The sequence below is a fragment of the Recurvomyces mirabilis genome (genome assembly GCF_035927965.1).
Source record: "Recurvomyces mirabilis strain CCFEE 5264 chromosome Unknown scaffold_1, whole genome shotgun sequence".
Lineage (NCBI taxonomy): Eukaryota > Fungi > Ascomycota > Dothideomycetes > Mycosphaerellales > Teratosphaeriaceae > Recurvomyces > Recurvomyces mirabilis.
Genome location: NW_027041935.1, coordinates 382682 through 397228, shown reverse-complemented (window position 1 = coordinate 397228; position 14547 = coordinate 382682). Strand labels below are relative to the sequence as shown.

At 52.8% G+C, this 14547-nt stretch overlaps 5 protein-coding genes across 5 annotated transcripts; 3 read left to right on the top strand and 2 right to left on the bottom strand.

The window, feature by feature from the left end:
* Positions 1 to 3832: 3832 nt before the first annotated feature.
* Positions 3833 to 5279, top strand: LTS14_000180 (uncharacterized protein; the record flags this gene model as incomplete). Its single annotated transcript, XM_064832894.1, has 5 exons — positions 3833 to 3907; positions 4071 to 4100; positions 4320 to 4379; positions 4447 to 4476; positions 4596 to 5279. 5 exons carry the CDS (start codon positions 3833 to 3835, stop codon positions 5277 to 5279), a joined length of 879 nt encoding a protein of 292 aa, XP_064699163.1.
* Positions 5280 to 5685: 406 nt separating this feature from the next.
* Positions 5686 to 7263, bottom strand: SPO11 (endodeoxyribonuclease; the record flags this gene model as incomplete). Its single annotated transcript, XM_064832893.1, has 3 exons — positions 5686 to 6547; positions 6602 to 6668; positions 6720 to 7263. The coding sequence occupies 3 exons, from the start codon at positions 7261 to 7263 to the stop codon at positions 5686 to 5688; spliced, it is 1473 nt and encodes a 490-aa protein (XP_064699162.1).
* Positions 7264 to 7529: 266 nt separating this feature from the next.
* On the top strand, positions 7530 to 9570 carry LTS14_000178 (uncharacterized protein; the record flags this gene model as incomplete). The annotated part of the gene is made up of 2 exons (XM_064832892.1): positions 7530 to 9382; positions 9444 to 9570. 2 exons carry the CDS (start codon positions 7530 to 7532, stop codon positions 9568 to 9570), a joined length of 1980 nt encoding a protein of 659 aa, XP_064699161.1.
* A 385-nt stretch (positions 9571 to 9955) lies between these two features.
* SSL2 (DNA repair helicase RAD25) lies at positions 9956 to 12614 on the bottom strand (the record flags this gene model as incomplete). The annotated part of the gene is made up of 2 exons (XM_064832891.1): positions 9956 to 12360; positions 12440 to 12614. The coding sequence occupies 2 exons, from the start codon at positions 12612 to 12614 to the stop codon at positions 9956 to 9958; spliced, it is 2580 nt and encodes an 859-aa protein (XP_064699160.1).
* A 535-nt stretch (positions 12615 to 13149) lies between these two features.
* On the top strand, positions 13150 to 13527 carry LTS14_000176 (uncharacterized protein; the record flags this gene model as incomplete). The annotated part of the gene is made up of 1 exon (XM_064832890.1): positions 13150 to 13527. The coding sequence occupies one exon, from the start codon at positions 13150 to 13152 to the stop codon at positions 13525 to 13527; it is 378 nt and encodes a 125-aa protein (XP_064699159.1).
* Positions 13528 to 14547: the final 1020 nt, after the last annotated feature.

Here is a 14547-nt window from a genome sequence, read left to right as displayed (position 1 = left end):
AAGCGAGCTCATACCTGCCACGACCCGGAGATCCATCGAATGGACTCCGACATCGTGCTTGCAGACCTTTGCCCAAGGCCTAGATTCGATCGAGCTACTACCCTTTTCCGTAATGGACGCCTGATGCTTGGCCTCACCTCCGCGCAGGACTCGGCCGTGAATAATCGCTGACCACGTGCTGGATCCTGACCGTACAATAATCCGACCAGTTGGAGGCTGCCACATCCAATCTACGTGGCACTGATCGGGCTGTCAAAGCACCGACGATCACCCGTGGCGGCAGCGACACCTAAGGAGATCCCCTCTCGCGGTGCAGCGCTGTAGTTACTGGCACTATCTTGTTCCTAGGTATGGCCGCGGGGGTTGAAATTCGACTATGTGCGCGACTTCATAGGTATACTCTGAAGATATGTCGGCAGAATGTCGAGTGGAGAGCCTAGTGACGACTTCTACCTTTCGCAGCTCATAAGACATCGTCGTTTTCGATACAACATCCTAACACTCTAAAAGGAGGGCTCGTAGGAAATGCAACTCCCTCGTCGAGTAGAGAAGGGGTACAGGTGCAGTCAAGCAACGCACTCCGAGCATTTGCTACGATTTGAGGAACATTGACGGCACTGTTGGACTCCCTGTCCTCGTTGCGATGCCCTTGGCTGCACGCTGTATATACGAGTAAAAGGAAAGCTGCCCCCAATGCTCGTATACACACGAGCGCAACTGTCGTAAATGTAGAATGGCCTTGTCGCAGGAGCCATCTATCGTCGATCTCTCATCCGCATCGTTTTTCCTAACGATCGAGAGTTTGTGAGACGACAGGCTGCTAAAGGACTCGGAGTCGAGCACATGTCACAGCCATTACGCAGACTCCGAGTACTGAAAGATGTGAGAGTGGTGCCTCCGAAGATGAGATCGCACTGCTGATACATCGTATACCGCTTTCTCCCGTGTGGCGGCAGTAGGCCGAACTTAGATATATAAAGCACCCATCAAATCGGCGAAGACCAGCAATCTACCGGAAGCCTGTTCAAAGGAAGTATGGGAGCGCTGTTTTCCTAGGCTACAGTAATGGATCAACCTAGGCTATTTCAGCCGAGCGGGCGGCGTGTAGCCTTTGTTATATATTTGCGCTTTATACCTCCACCATCGACTAACAGGTTACTTGAGCTAGCTGCGGACACATCATAACCTCCCGCGCGACTAACAAGATTGCGTCGCTACCAGGCGGGTTCTGACGTGATGAAATCTTGTGATCAGGCTTATGCTGAATACCTCGATCTGGTCATCGTGCACAGACTGCGGCTTCTGCTGGTCTCGGGCCCGCCTCCGATGCGGAAAAAAGAATACACCGTATTTGACAACCGATCGTGATGCAGTCTCGAGCTTCGCATATGCCAAACGACCAGCGGCCATTGATTTTCAGACGGACTCTTGTTCCCGAGGTCGATGAACAGAGAGGCACGGGAAAGTTCTCTTTCAGTTCTCAAGTTTACGCAGATCTTGATGGTGCTCCACGCCCGTTGTGCGAATCTTCGAGTGTCCATGCATCGTCCAAAGCCATATTGGTGTGCGGCGCGGAGCAGAGTGCTCCTGGTTGGGACTCATTGAGTCATGCACGTTTAGTGGAACGAACATATGAAAGAGCAGGAGCTTGCAGAAGATGTCTAGGTGGCCTCGACATAGTGGCAGACACAGACACCGATGGCTGCTCGCCTCCCTCCGCCCGTACATCGTTCTTGCTGTCAAAAACAAGTGATTTCGAGCTGGGCATTCGCCGGGTCTGCTAAGGTCTTGCTCAGCGGCTAGTACACGCCTTCTGCCTTATGGAGAAGAGCTGGAGCATTGCTGTACAGCACGATTCACACCGTCCTTCCAATGTCTCCGTGCAGTCGAAGAGATTTTCCACTCCTCAGCTGCTCGCAGCCATTGCGCTCAAATACTCGCATTGGCGTCACATTCAGACGCGTCTTCTTGATGCCTATTCGCGTACTGATTTGTGCTTCTGATCTTTTCTGAGACGTTTGCTGGATTACCAGCATTGAAAAGTTCATGGAACATACGAGTGAAGCTCATGGCAACTCTACTGAGCAGGCACATCTGGAGGGCGAGCATCGCGTCATGGTGTTTGCAGTGGGTAGACCTGTCTATGCGCCAGTAGATCTCGGCAAGCTAGATCTTCGCATATTGGACTCTGGTGGCGCGAATGTTGCGTAGTCTTCGGAAAGATATTGTCACGGGCTGACCTTCACTGACAGAGCGATGGCTTCGAGACGTTTAGATGTTGTGCCCTCCGGATGCCCAATTCACCTGCATAGACGTGGTACCGTCGGACTTCCCAGCTGGCCCGCCAAGGGGCATGATGTTCCAGGTGTAAGACATCAACCACGAACGGCCGCCGGATATGCATGGGACTTTTGATCTTGTCCACGGACGATTCGTGATGCTTGGCGCCGCGCGACAAAGTCCAGAGCCCGTCGTCCTATGCCTTGCGCAGTTACTGGTTGCTCGCCTTGTTCCATTCCATAAAGGCTGCGATCGACCTGGGCGAAGACTTCGGTAAAAACCATCAGGGGATGGCTGTAGGAGGCTGGACTCAAGCGTGTGAGAGACTGTCATACGTCCAGCTCATGGTCATATCATCGGCGATAAGAAACTGCTACGAGAGAGCATCGAGAGTCCGTGTAGCGCGATCGCGCTTATGCTGCAAGCGCTAAAGAGTGGGTTCACAATGGTCGTACTCTCCTCTTGGGTTTTGCTGACAAGCTGCTAGCCCTGCCGCACCCATTCGATGTGCAGAAGCTTGACACGCTCGACATTAGACTGCGATGTGCTCTGCGGGACAAGCGTGGTTATACTAGATTTCGTGTCGTTTGGGGCCAGAAGTAGAGAGATATTCACAAGTGACTTCAGGATCTGTCAGCTGTAAACAATGCAGTGCCAGCTGGGTGTAGAGACCTTACGGTTTGATTTACTTTTTGTTATCTGCTGTCTATCGTGTCATGTGTCAGATCTCAGTAGACGTTGTAAGCTCAATGTCGCTTCGCTAGAAGACCTTGTATTCCATGGCCGCATCGAGTCAAGGAGAGTGTCTTTATCTTCCCGATGGTGCAGTGGGCTAAATGTTGTCACCAGTGCCGTAATGCCACCAACAGATACGGTTCTACCCATGCTGCCGATCCTGATGATCCGTGTTGGAGCCTGATCAATGGCCGGACGCTTTGCACGTCTGAAGCTGAACATGGCACGCCTCCTTGTACTTCTACCACCACTAGCTTCGCTACCACTAGAGCTGGCCTCAGGTACACTCGTCAAAGCTCTCTTCATACCTGTTGGTCGTGATGTATGCGCTCTTCCAGTTCCCGTACCTACAGCCGTGATCTCGCCGACAGGTGGCATATGGGAGCCATACTCCTCAGCCAAGCTCATTCGGTTCTTGGCGCATATGTCCGCGATCCCGTCGATAGCTTGCTGGAACTCGGCGTCATCTGCATCCCGTAGTATGCTTGCAAAAGCATAAGAAGATATGGGAGGTAATGCTTGTATGGGCGTCGCTGGAGCGCTCCAGGCGCGGCCACTAATTGATTGACCCGTCGTGTCAGTGTATGCCCGTACTAGGACGGGACCAGCCATCGCCTGTACGCAGGACTTTATGATAGTGTGAGGTGCCGGTCACTGCATGAGAGCTGTTTCGTGAGTCGTGCGTGACACCAGAGCAGCTGTTCCGTTCGGGACGTGCCGAGCCTAGTGGTATCAAAATATTGTTCTTGCATTAAGTCTGTCGCATTTCCGTCTTCAGCACGAACCACGAAACAGAACGGTCTACCGTCACATCACTATGACAGAACAAAGTGCAGCAAAGGAAGGAATCGCTCCTACTGACCAGCCTATCGGCAGCAAAGTGGTCGAGCAGGTATGTGAGGAGGAATTTGAGAGCAGCATGTTCTCCAATCAGGTCGACCTTTCCTGTCGCCACGTTGTGTTGTGCTCAGGCAGAGTACTGGCGCATTCGTTCCACTTGCTAAGTCTGAAATTATGTCGACCTTCGTAGCGTGCTAACAGCATTGCTGGTACAGGTCAGTGAAGCAAAGAGTCCCGCAACGAGAGTAAGTGTGCTTTTATGTGGTTGCAGAATATTGCTGGACCCGTTCAATCACTTGGCTCTTGTCAGGGTCGGGCACAATATCTTCTACAAAACTTTGAAAGTCATGGAAAGTTGAAAAGAACCGATCGCATGTGCCTGCTGTACAGAATTTCTTTTTCTGCTCTCTGTCGTGATACATGCTACCACGAGTATCTCTTCCATCGCACTGACCACAGTCCAGTCCGAAGGAAAGTCCGAAGAAATATCAGGGGATGACGCGACATCGCCCAAGGACGAATCGGTGAGGCTGCCACAGCTGAGGAAAACAGTACGACCTGTCACTTTGTACTAATCTGATGGGGCTGCAGAAAGAAGATGGTGAACTCGACCAGGACGAAGTGAGTGGGGACCCGAGCCATCAGGAGACATCTATACAGGACTCTTCATTCCGCAATATGAACATGTGACTTCGAGTCTCGTGTTTGCCTCAATACCATGCTGACAGACTTGCCTGTAGGACGACGAGGAAGATTCGCAAAATGAGACAGCGCGACAGCAAGCCGACTTCAAATGGTGCAAGATCTTCTACGAGCCCACAGACCCTACGATGCAGAACTACTACTACATGCATTTTGACACCCGAGAAACCGGGTACGAGGAGCCGACTGAACCATACTGGATCTGGGATGCCTTGACCAACAACGTCCACGCTTCCGGCCTACAACAGCCGTCCATGACCGCAACATCTGGGCCAACGTCGGCTACACCAGCAGCACGGCCCAGTGAGCCTGTGCAAGAATACCAAGGCTACAACCCCGCCATCCACGGCAGCTACGACCCCAACGCCCCGTACGCCCAATTCCACAACTCCAAACGCGCCGAAGAAGACGGCGTCCAAACCAGCACTTCCCTCGCCACTGCTCAGACCGGGACGGATTACACGGCAGTCGGAACTTTCAACCGCTTCACCGGGGGATTCCAGTCTGCAGACAAGTCCGCAGAACGTCACGACGATTACAACAAGAGTGGCAGGCAGATGAACGCTTTCTTCGATGTCGATGCGGCGGCTAATAGCCACGAGGGGAGGTCGTTGAAGGAGGAAAGGAGGCAGAATAAGTTGAGCCAGAAGGAGATTAGGGAGTTGAGTAAGAAGAGGCGAGAGAAGAAGGAGAAGAAGAGGTTGGACTTCTATAAGAGCTGATGAGCTGGTGTTATTGTGGCTTGAGGCACTGAGCAGCGCACGAGCTCGATGGGGTTTTATACTGGACCATGCAAGGTCGATATTGGCCATCTCTGCCTTCGTAGTCACATAGCACCAGCGCATATGCTTGTGGTCTACCAATGTCTTACGTAGCAACGAGCATGGCTTGTCATTGATGTTGAGCGACGTAGACCAGTCGTACATTGAGATCCCAAAAGGAATATTCCAAGCTAGAGCCACAGCAATGACAAAGTCCATGTACTCATCGTCATTGTGGGTGCACCGACATACCTCTGGAGCGACTAGTCGATGGAAACATGATATTCTGCAGGCCGGAGCTTCTCGAGCATCAAGCAACGTCAACATCAATGGTTGGCCCCATTGATCTGAATCCTGGTGATTGTAGCTACTCATATTTCTGTTGCTTGGCTACTGATAGTGCAAGGCGATCGAGCTCGTCGCCAACCAGCTGGGCCGTGCCACCTGGCGCAGCATCGAGCAGTTGCAGTTCTGCTTTGATGTTGAGCATAAGCATAACGCGCAATGCTGCGGATACCTCCTCGTCGTCCTTATGTGCAAGACTTCCGTCTCCCTGCATAACACCTCGCTCCAGCATTTTCTTCGCCTTCGATCTATCCCTCATGCTTAGTATCAGTAAGCCTTGGCTTGCATGTGCGTCAGCGGTCGCGAAGGTCATGTGCTCATCGCGCAGACCCAGCCACTGAAGCTGCGGGACTTTAAGCTCCGCACTCTCATGCGCAAGTGCAATCGAGCCGTGCTTATAGACCGACATGATGGCAAGCCCGTCTGGATCGTGATCGACGAGAGCGAAGCAAGGTGGTGAAGCGAAGCCATTCTGTGGCGATGGTGTACAGAAGCAACGCAGTAGTGCACGAGTGGCGACATCGGGATATCCTTTACCAGTGATTAAGACGCCTTCGAATGACAACCTGTCCCAGAAGCTCGAGGCTGCGAGGGAGCGAAAGCTAGCTTCCTTTTCAATTACGATCACCCATTTGGCGGAGGTCAAGTCGACTGACAGGATATCTTTAAGGCTCGGCACGAGCAGACCTTCTCTGTCCCCAGAAGCGGTGACAGTAGAACCATCTCGGCGGCAAAAAGAGACTGCTCCTGCTACAAGGCCTTTCACCATGGCCGTGACGTTGAGTGCCGATCGTGGTACACCGAAGGTGAAAGCAATGTCGTCAACATAGCGGTCAACATGTCGTTGGTTTCCGAAAAGTGCTGGGTCGCGATAGTAGATGTCACTGAGAGGAGAGTGAGCTAAAGCATGCTTTCGCTACATCGCTTTCCAGTCCTACCGTTTCGAGATCGTGAAGCCTGTGCATAGAGCACCGTGTATCAGCTCGAGGATGCGGATGACGATGGCTGAGACCGGTCAGCAGAAAGTGACGAGCCATCACTTGAGAAAGAGCTTACTGAAGCGCCACGCCTCGTCTTCCGTCCGGCCTGGGAAAGATAGCCGCTTTGACCGGATTCTCGTATCCGAAGAGTCAGCAGTCAGTACAGCTTGCGACTGAAGGGGTTGTCTAGATCTCATGTTGAGTGAGATCCCAATCTCTGCTTCCCCATCATCGAGATCGGTTGAGATCTGTCTGAAGATTGCTTCGATCCGCTCGCGGGGTGAGCCTTGTGGATGGGAGAATGAGCTTGCTTTCTGTTTCTTGCTTAACCTGGCTTTCTTGGGATGTAGCTTGTCGTGTTGGATTTGTCGCGTGGTTGGCAGCAGTGCTCCAGAAGCAGCTTGCGGCAGTCCCACGGCTGAGAGCCCAAGGTAATCCGCCACATCGAGCTCATCGAAAGAGTCGACACCAGGCGTATCCGCATGAGTCTCCAACAAAAGCTCATCCTCACTCATGCAGAAAGGTTCATCGGCCGAGCTTTGAAGAGTTTCCTGTGATGAAAAATCAAGAATATCATCACTCGCGAGGAGATGGTCAAGGCCATCATCGTCAATATTCATCATGCGAGACCTCGCATAAGCAATGGAAAGATGTGGTGTTGGACGTAAGCAGAGTAAAGGACGGCATGAAGTCAAGTGTCAAGCCGCGTATGCAACGCGTGAAAGCGCACGGGCCATCCGCTCAACGCGTCCGCCTTTCGCTCTTGCTTCACGAACGAGCGCCGTTTCGGCCTGGTCACGATTTGTGTTTGGACTTTACTGGTGACAACGCCTGTACTGCTCTGCAGATACGTAGTGTATGGAAGCTAGATTGATACAACATCAACATGGAGGACATCGACTCGTCGCCACTGTCGCCCCACCCGAGGAAACGCGCAGCTACCGACGAGGATAAGCCACTGAACTTGAAGGGCACACAGTTCGTAATGCCCACACCGCCGGACACAGAGGAGTCGAGTAACGCAAGTCCGAACACGAACGACAAGCCAAGGGAAGCTTCTCCAGCGCCCAGCATATCTACCATGACGAGCATTGAGGTTGAGGTTGTGGGCAGTGATCAAGCCAATGCAGGTGGCTCGGCGGCTACACAGCCTCCACCAGCGAAGCGGCGAAAGCTGACTCCTGCAGAAAAGGAGGCAGAGGCTAAGGCCAAGGCGGAAAGGAAGCAGGAGCGAGAGGAGCAGAAGGCACTTAAAGACGAAGACAGACGCCAAAAGGACGAGGAGAAGCGGCGTAAGGCTGAAGCACGAGAAGCCAAGAAGCGTGAGAAAGATTTGGAGGAGCAACGGAAGGAGGAAGCGAAATTGAAGAAGGATCGAAGTCAATTGAGGCTTGCTTCATTCTTTGGTGGAAAGCCAAGCACTCCAGCCAAGGCTGGCGTGTCCGATGAGGGTACCGAGAGTGGCAGTGGCTCTGCTAGGCGCAAGTCTCTATCACTTGAACCCTTCGATGCCGTGGCAGCTCAAATCCGCAGATCTGCATCGCCAGTCAAAGGTCTACAACCAACAGCATCCAAAGCTGCCACGCCCACACCCACACCGGCGAAAGCAAAGCCATCTGTCTCAGACTACGACAAGTACTTCTTGCCTTATCAACTGCCAAATCACAGCACTCTGGCTGCCACTTATGACATTCCGAATCCAGATGATCTGGCCTATTGGCAGGGCGAGTTCGATCGCGAGATAAAGGATCCCACATTCAGGGAGAAGGTCGACCTTGGCCTCATTGAGGCTACAGCAGTAATTGACCATCTGTTCGATCGAGACAGCAAGCGCAAACGAGGTCTGCCTCTTCTGGGCATGCGTGCCGTCGTAGATAGGGTTCAAGGGACGTCTCAACGGCCAATCGATCTTACAGAAGAGACTCTGTCGAACCAGCAACCAACAGACCTTCTCCAGACGGTCACTAGGCGTCATCTACAGTTCCACGAGGATGTTCGACCAGCATACTTCGGAACCTACACAAAGGGGCTGTCGCCACGCTCGACACGTCGGCTGATGGTGCAACCTTTTGCTCCTCTACGAAAGGATACCGACTACGACTACGACTCCGAAGCAGAATGGGAGGAGCCAGAGGAAGGTGAAGATATCCTTGGGGACGAGGATGACGAGGCGGAGTCCTTGGGTGACGCTGACGAGATGGACGGCTTCCTTGACGACGAGGGAGACACGAGCAAGCGGAAGCTCATCACTGGCGATCTACTGCCTACTTGTTCCGGACTCTGTTGGGAAAATCATTCCAATGTCATCGTACGCAGCATCGAGAGCGAGGACAGTGAGCTCGCGACTACAGAAGGGACACCCTTAGGAATGAAGGGCATGCGCCTCGGCGTACTCCTACCGCACTTCACTGGTGGCTCCATCGATCCCTTCTCGAGCGTATACTGGGCTCACGACATGGCACCACCTGGCGTTCCGCTCGCAGTCACAGCACCCTCTCGACCACCCTTGCAAGAGCGGAATAGTAACGGCTCACCCCTCTCGCAAGCAACACTTCTGGGCGCCACACAAGCAGGCGCGGACGGCGGCATCACAATCGGTGCAGCAGCCACGCCCGGAGCCAAGCGTGGCCCGAAAGCTCAGCCGAGAACGTTGAGTAAGGAGGACTTTGACGAGTTCAAGCAGGCCATCGTTGGCAATACGGTGCCGAAGGCTGAATTGCAGAAGGCTCTGAAAGCTAGGTGAGTAGATTCGTGTTGGTTGGACGGACGACTCACAGAACCCGTACTAACGTGATGGTAGTTTTTCGAAACTCACTATGGAAGCCATCAGAGACAACCTGAGCACCCACTTCTCCTTCATGGGCCCCAAGGGCAGCAAGAAATGGTACTTTGTTGAAGCTACCGCGGTCGACCCAACAGCTGCTTGAGGATGCTCGATCCAGTATCAAAGCCTGGCGTCCCACATTTCTCCTTGGAGCATGAAGCATGATGTGCATGATCGATATGCTACAGTTTCACGTGCAGAGTGATGAGGCTCTGGTACATGAAGAGCGATTTGCAGAACATGTATGAATAGTAAGCATATGCGAATGACTGACGGTACTAAAAGGTGTAGCGCAAGAAATGTACCAAGCATACATACGCAGCTGCATCGCATAGCTAGAAGAAACAATCTTGTGTTCACGCTTCATGACCATCCTGTCTCTCCTACCCATCTACCCAATCTGATTCGTCTGCGATCCTAAATCAGTATAACCTCAAAAAGATCCGTATCTCCTGCGCAGAAGTCATAACCGCAACACAATCGAACCCTTACTCCAGCATATCCCTCTGCGCCTTCTTCCTCCTTTCCCGATCCCTCGCCTCCTTGGCAAAAAACGCACTCTTCGGCTTCGCCAATTCTTTATTACTCCGACTCCCCCTCTGATACTCCAAATACGCCATATCCTCTCCACCCGCCAGACTCGCCAATGTGCCCGCCTGCCTCTTGACCCCCGCCCCCTTCCTACCCCCAGTCCCCGCCTTCCGGAACGTCGCGCGATCCGAGAACAGATCATCGACGATTTTCTCCTCGTCTCCCGCCGTTTCGCTCTGCAGAAGGACGTCGGTGAGGAGGGTCATGCGTTCGTCTTGTTGGGCGAAGCGGAGGTCGGGCATACTGTCTATCCCGTTCAGGTGGGTGATGACTTTGAAAGCGTAGCCCTGATCTACCAGGAACGCTTGGCGTTTGCTGGAATAGTACATTTCCATCGTGTCCTTGCTGACAAGACTGTAGAAGAAGGCGTTGAAGCCTTCGTCGTTCCGGCGTTTGGCTCGCAGGATTCGGCCGAGTCGTTGCGCTTCCTGGCGGCGGGAACCGTAGTGTGAGGAGATTTGAATAAGACAAGTAGCTTCCGGGAGATCGAGAGAAGTGTCGCCGATTTTGGAGAGGAAGATGGTGCTGACGGCGTCGTTGAACTGGAAGTTTTGGAGAACGAGATCTCGCTCGCGTTGGCCTGTGTCGCCGAAAATGTAGGGTTTCTTGAGGCCCTCCGCGTATTGTTTCAGGGCGTAGACGTTATCGGAGAAGACGATGATTTTGTCACCTCTCCGCTCGTGAAAGTCGATCAAGAATTGACAGGCCTGGAACTTCCGAGGGTTCATGATGGAAAGCAGACTCCGTTTGTTAGTCGTCCCGGCGCGGATATATTCGGTGTGGAACTCCATTGTCATCGGACACCAGACTTCCGCGCATTGCACACGAGCAATATGCCCCTCCTCGCTGAGCTGGAGCCAATTGGCTTCGTAGAGTTTGGGTCCGATGAGGAAGTTGAGGTCTTTGATCTTGTCATCTTCTCTCAACAGTGTAGCGGTGAGACCGAGTTTGGAGTGGGTCTTGATACGCTCTGTCACCCGTCGGAACATTTCAGCCGGAACAACGTGGACTTCATCCAGAACCATGAGGCCCCATTCTCGTCCAGTGATCTGGTCCATGGTTTGTTGGCTGTCATAGGCGCGGCGGGTGTTCTGGGTTACCATGCTGTACGTGCAGACGATGATGCAGGCGCGATTCGGCACGCGACCCTTCTCGCTCGATGTGAAGATGATCACATCGTCTGGATTAATGTTAGACCATTTGATGAACTCGGCTCGCCATTGGCCGGCGCTGGTGGCGGATGTGCAGAGGACAATCACGCTCTTCTTCTCTGTACAAGCAGCTGTAATGCCGACAAGGGTTTTGCCGGCACCGCATGGTAGCACGATGATGCCAGATCGTGCACGACCGTTACCGAACATCTTGCTGAGGGCATGTTCCTGGTAGTATCGAATTTGCGTTGCTGGTTTGAGATCAATGTCCAGAGTGGCGTTCTGCTCGTCCGCCCGGAAATCATACTCTTCTGTCAAGGGCAGCTCGAGCTGGACGTTACAATGCTCTTGCACCGTCTGAATCTTGCCTCCATCAATCTCGAAAGAGTGGACCTGGTCGACCTCGTCGTCGTCATCATCCTCTTCTCGCAAGAACTCAGTCATGTCCTTCTCCGCCTCTCGCCCACCAAACTCATCATCAGACTCCGAGTCCGAGTTGTCATGTCGCTGCCGTTTCTGCTGTTGCTGCTGCTCCAGACGTGCTTGGGCCTCTTTATTTCCCTGCGCTTCTTTCGTGCCGGGAATGACCAAGCTCCCCATCTTTGTCGCCTTCTCGGTCAGCAGCTCAGCCGTTTCCTCCACTCGACATCCTGCTATGACCGGGTCGCGAAGTAGCATCTGCAATACAGAAGCATCGTTGCTCTCCACGAAGTATCGATTATGCTTGAGCACTAACCGCACCTTACCAAACGACCTGGTGACCTTGTGCACATATTCGATGATACTTTCCGGCAGTCTCGTCTTCGAGAAGAGTTCCAACTGCCTCACAATATCCTGCTCCGTCAGACCTACCGATACAGCGGCGAAGAGACTATGCGCGGTGATGGTATACTCATGCATATTATTCGTCCGACTCTGCGGCTCGGCGATATTGATGAGGAAGTTTTGTGCTTGTTTGAAACTCGGCGAGAAGGTCTCCAGTACCACCCTTCCCTTGATATGATCAAGCCATAGCGGCCGCAAGCGATGATCAGGTTTGAGCTGGAGGTCGGAGAAGTCACGATCGGCACGGAAGAGGCTGTCGGCGACATCGTGGACTGCCTTGGTGTTCTTCTTGACATAGGCGGAGGGAGTGTATTTGTCTACGACTTCTATATAGCACACGTTTTAGAGTCAGCATGCCGCGCGGAGGAAAGCTAGACAGGTGCAGTTGCGGGAGATGCTACTGACTGTCGAACTTCCGGGGCGCGGCGCTGTTGGGGCCGATAGAAAGATCTTCATCGGTATCCACGCTATCGCTATCGTAGTCGTCGTCGCTGTCGATGCTTACAGGTGTACTGACGCCTGATGCCACTCGTTTTGATGGTCGGCCACTCGCACCTGCCGCCTTTCGCTTTGATGCCATCGCACCTGTCTACAGTACCGTCTTTCACGGATCTCCCTTTCCGTTGCAGACGTGAGATGGATAGTGACCACCTCACTATCTGTGGTAATGGTGAGCGGACGAAAAGAAGACTGTGATGAGGACTGTGTAAGTACTTGGAGGCGCAGCGGATCGATGAGTCAATCTACAGTCAGCAGCTCGGCTCAATCGCGGCATGTGCTCGGCTTAGCTCAGGATAAGAATGATGAGGCAACTCTCACAATACAATCAACGCAACGGTAATCTTTGTACAATATTCCTGTGACCAGATAGTTTCCGTCCGAGCAGACATCAGGAGTGACAGGTGACCGGCTTGCCCATATCTCGCTGTTCTCCCCGACAAGACACGGGCGAAAACGGACATATGCGGATGGCCAAAGCTCTCCTCCGAATGATACATGTATAGACGAGTTGATCATCAATTATATTCTGTACTTACTTGCTGTTGATTTGTACATTAGCTTACGCCCCTGAGCCCTGTAACGATATATCACTTAAGCCGGAGTTACCTCGAACTATGAACACAATCAGATCCGTAGGCTACGGCTGGGGCGTTCTCATCGTCGCCGGCGGCGGTAGCTATTACTTCGCCAAACGCAGCATCAACGCCGACCGCGAAGAGCGAGCAGCAGCAGAGGAAAAGCGAAGACAGCAGAGAGATCGGATGCGAGTGCAAGAAATGATGCGGCAACGGGATGCGGCTGCTGGTACTGGGGCTGGGTCGAGTAGTATCAGAAGAAAGGAACCAACGGTTGAAGGTGATAATCCGGACCCAAGTCAGCAGGCCGACGCTGATCCGGCGCCTGTTACGCATGAGCAGATTGAGATGGCGAAGAGGGGAAAGTATGAGGCTTTGGAGCCTTATAGGTCGAGGAAGGGGGATAGGTTCAGCTGAGATCTTATGAGAAAGAAGCAGGAGAAACAGGACTGCTGGAAAGGATCAAGGCTAGTCTGAGGTATCCTGGAAATTGGTGAAGCTGGGATGCAGCTTAATGCCATCAGCCGCCTTGGCCGGCAAGAGACTGCTCAGTCGCAACCAAAACGAACGCACATTCAGTACCACCAACGCCATGCATGTACCCAAGGACCCCAAACAAACGCTGTCCAAATCCGATAAACATGGTCGACGAGACCATCACCCCCGCAGCGCACCAGCATAGTCATCAAGCGGCGAACAGCGCAGACAATCTCTAAAACTCAATGGTCGCCTAGATTGGATATCAGAATCATTCTTGCGACTCGTAAGAACCACTGGCCCGAGATTGCAAGACACTCACATCTTAGCATACCGCTTATCGGACCTAGCCCTCGAGCTGACTAACGCCGCTCCGGCGAAAGGTGCACTGAAAGCTACGCAGCAGTAGCCCATGACGGTTGCGGCGGCCAGCTTATCGTGTCGTGAAGGGCCGGAGCGTTGTGAGTAGAGGCGGAAAGCTTGGAGGAGGAGACGTTGAGTTGGGAGAGTCATTGCGAGGGATTTGATGTCGTGGTTGATGTTGATATTGAGTCGATAGAACGATAGACTCTGGATTTCGATCACGTGGACTTCCAGTTGTTGTTACTGTGTTTCAATGGTTGGCAATGTTTGCAGTATGGCTTTGTAATGCTGCGGATTTGTTCGTCTAATGCGTCGGCTGCAAGCACGCCTTTGCGTCTTGATATGGCGATGTGTGGAGCAGGACTGAGACGTGAAGGTGAGCAACGTCTCTCAAGCAACAGATATGAGCCTGATCTCTCCAAAGTACGTGATATATCAAATATAACAGATCTACTCAATCTATGTAGGTGGGCGGCGTTCAGTGTATACATAGTGCTGCCATTACTGCTGTACTTTGTACCAAACCACTGGAAGTATCGGATGCCCACCAAACCCGGGCCTTCTTTCCGCGTTCACATGCGCGTCAAGATTCATCCT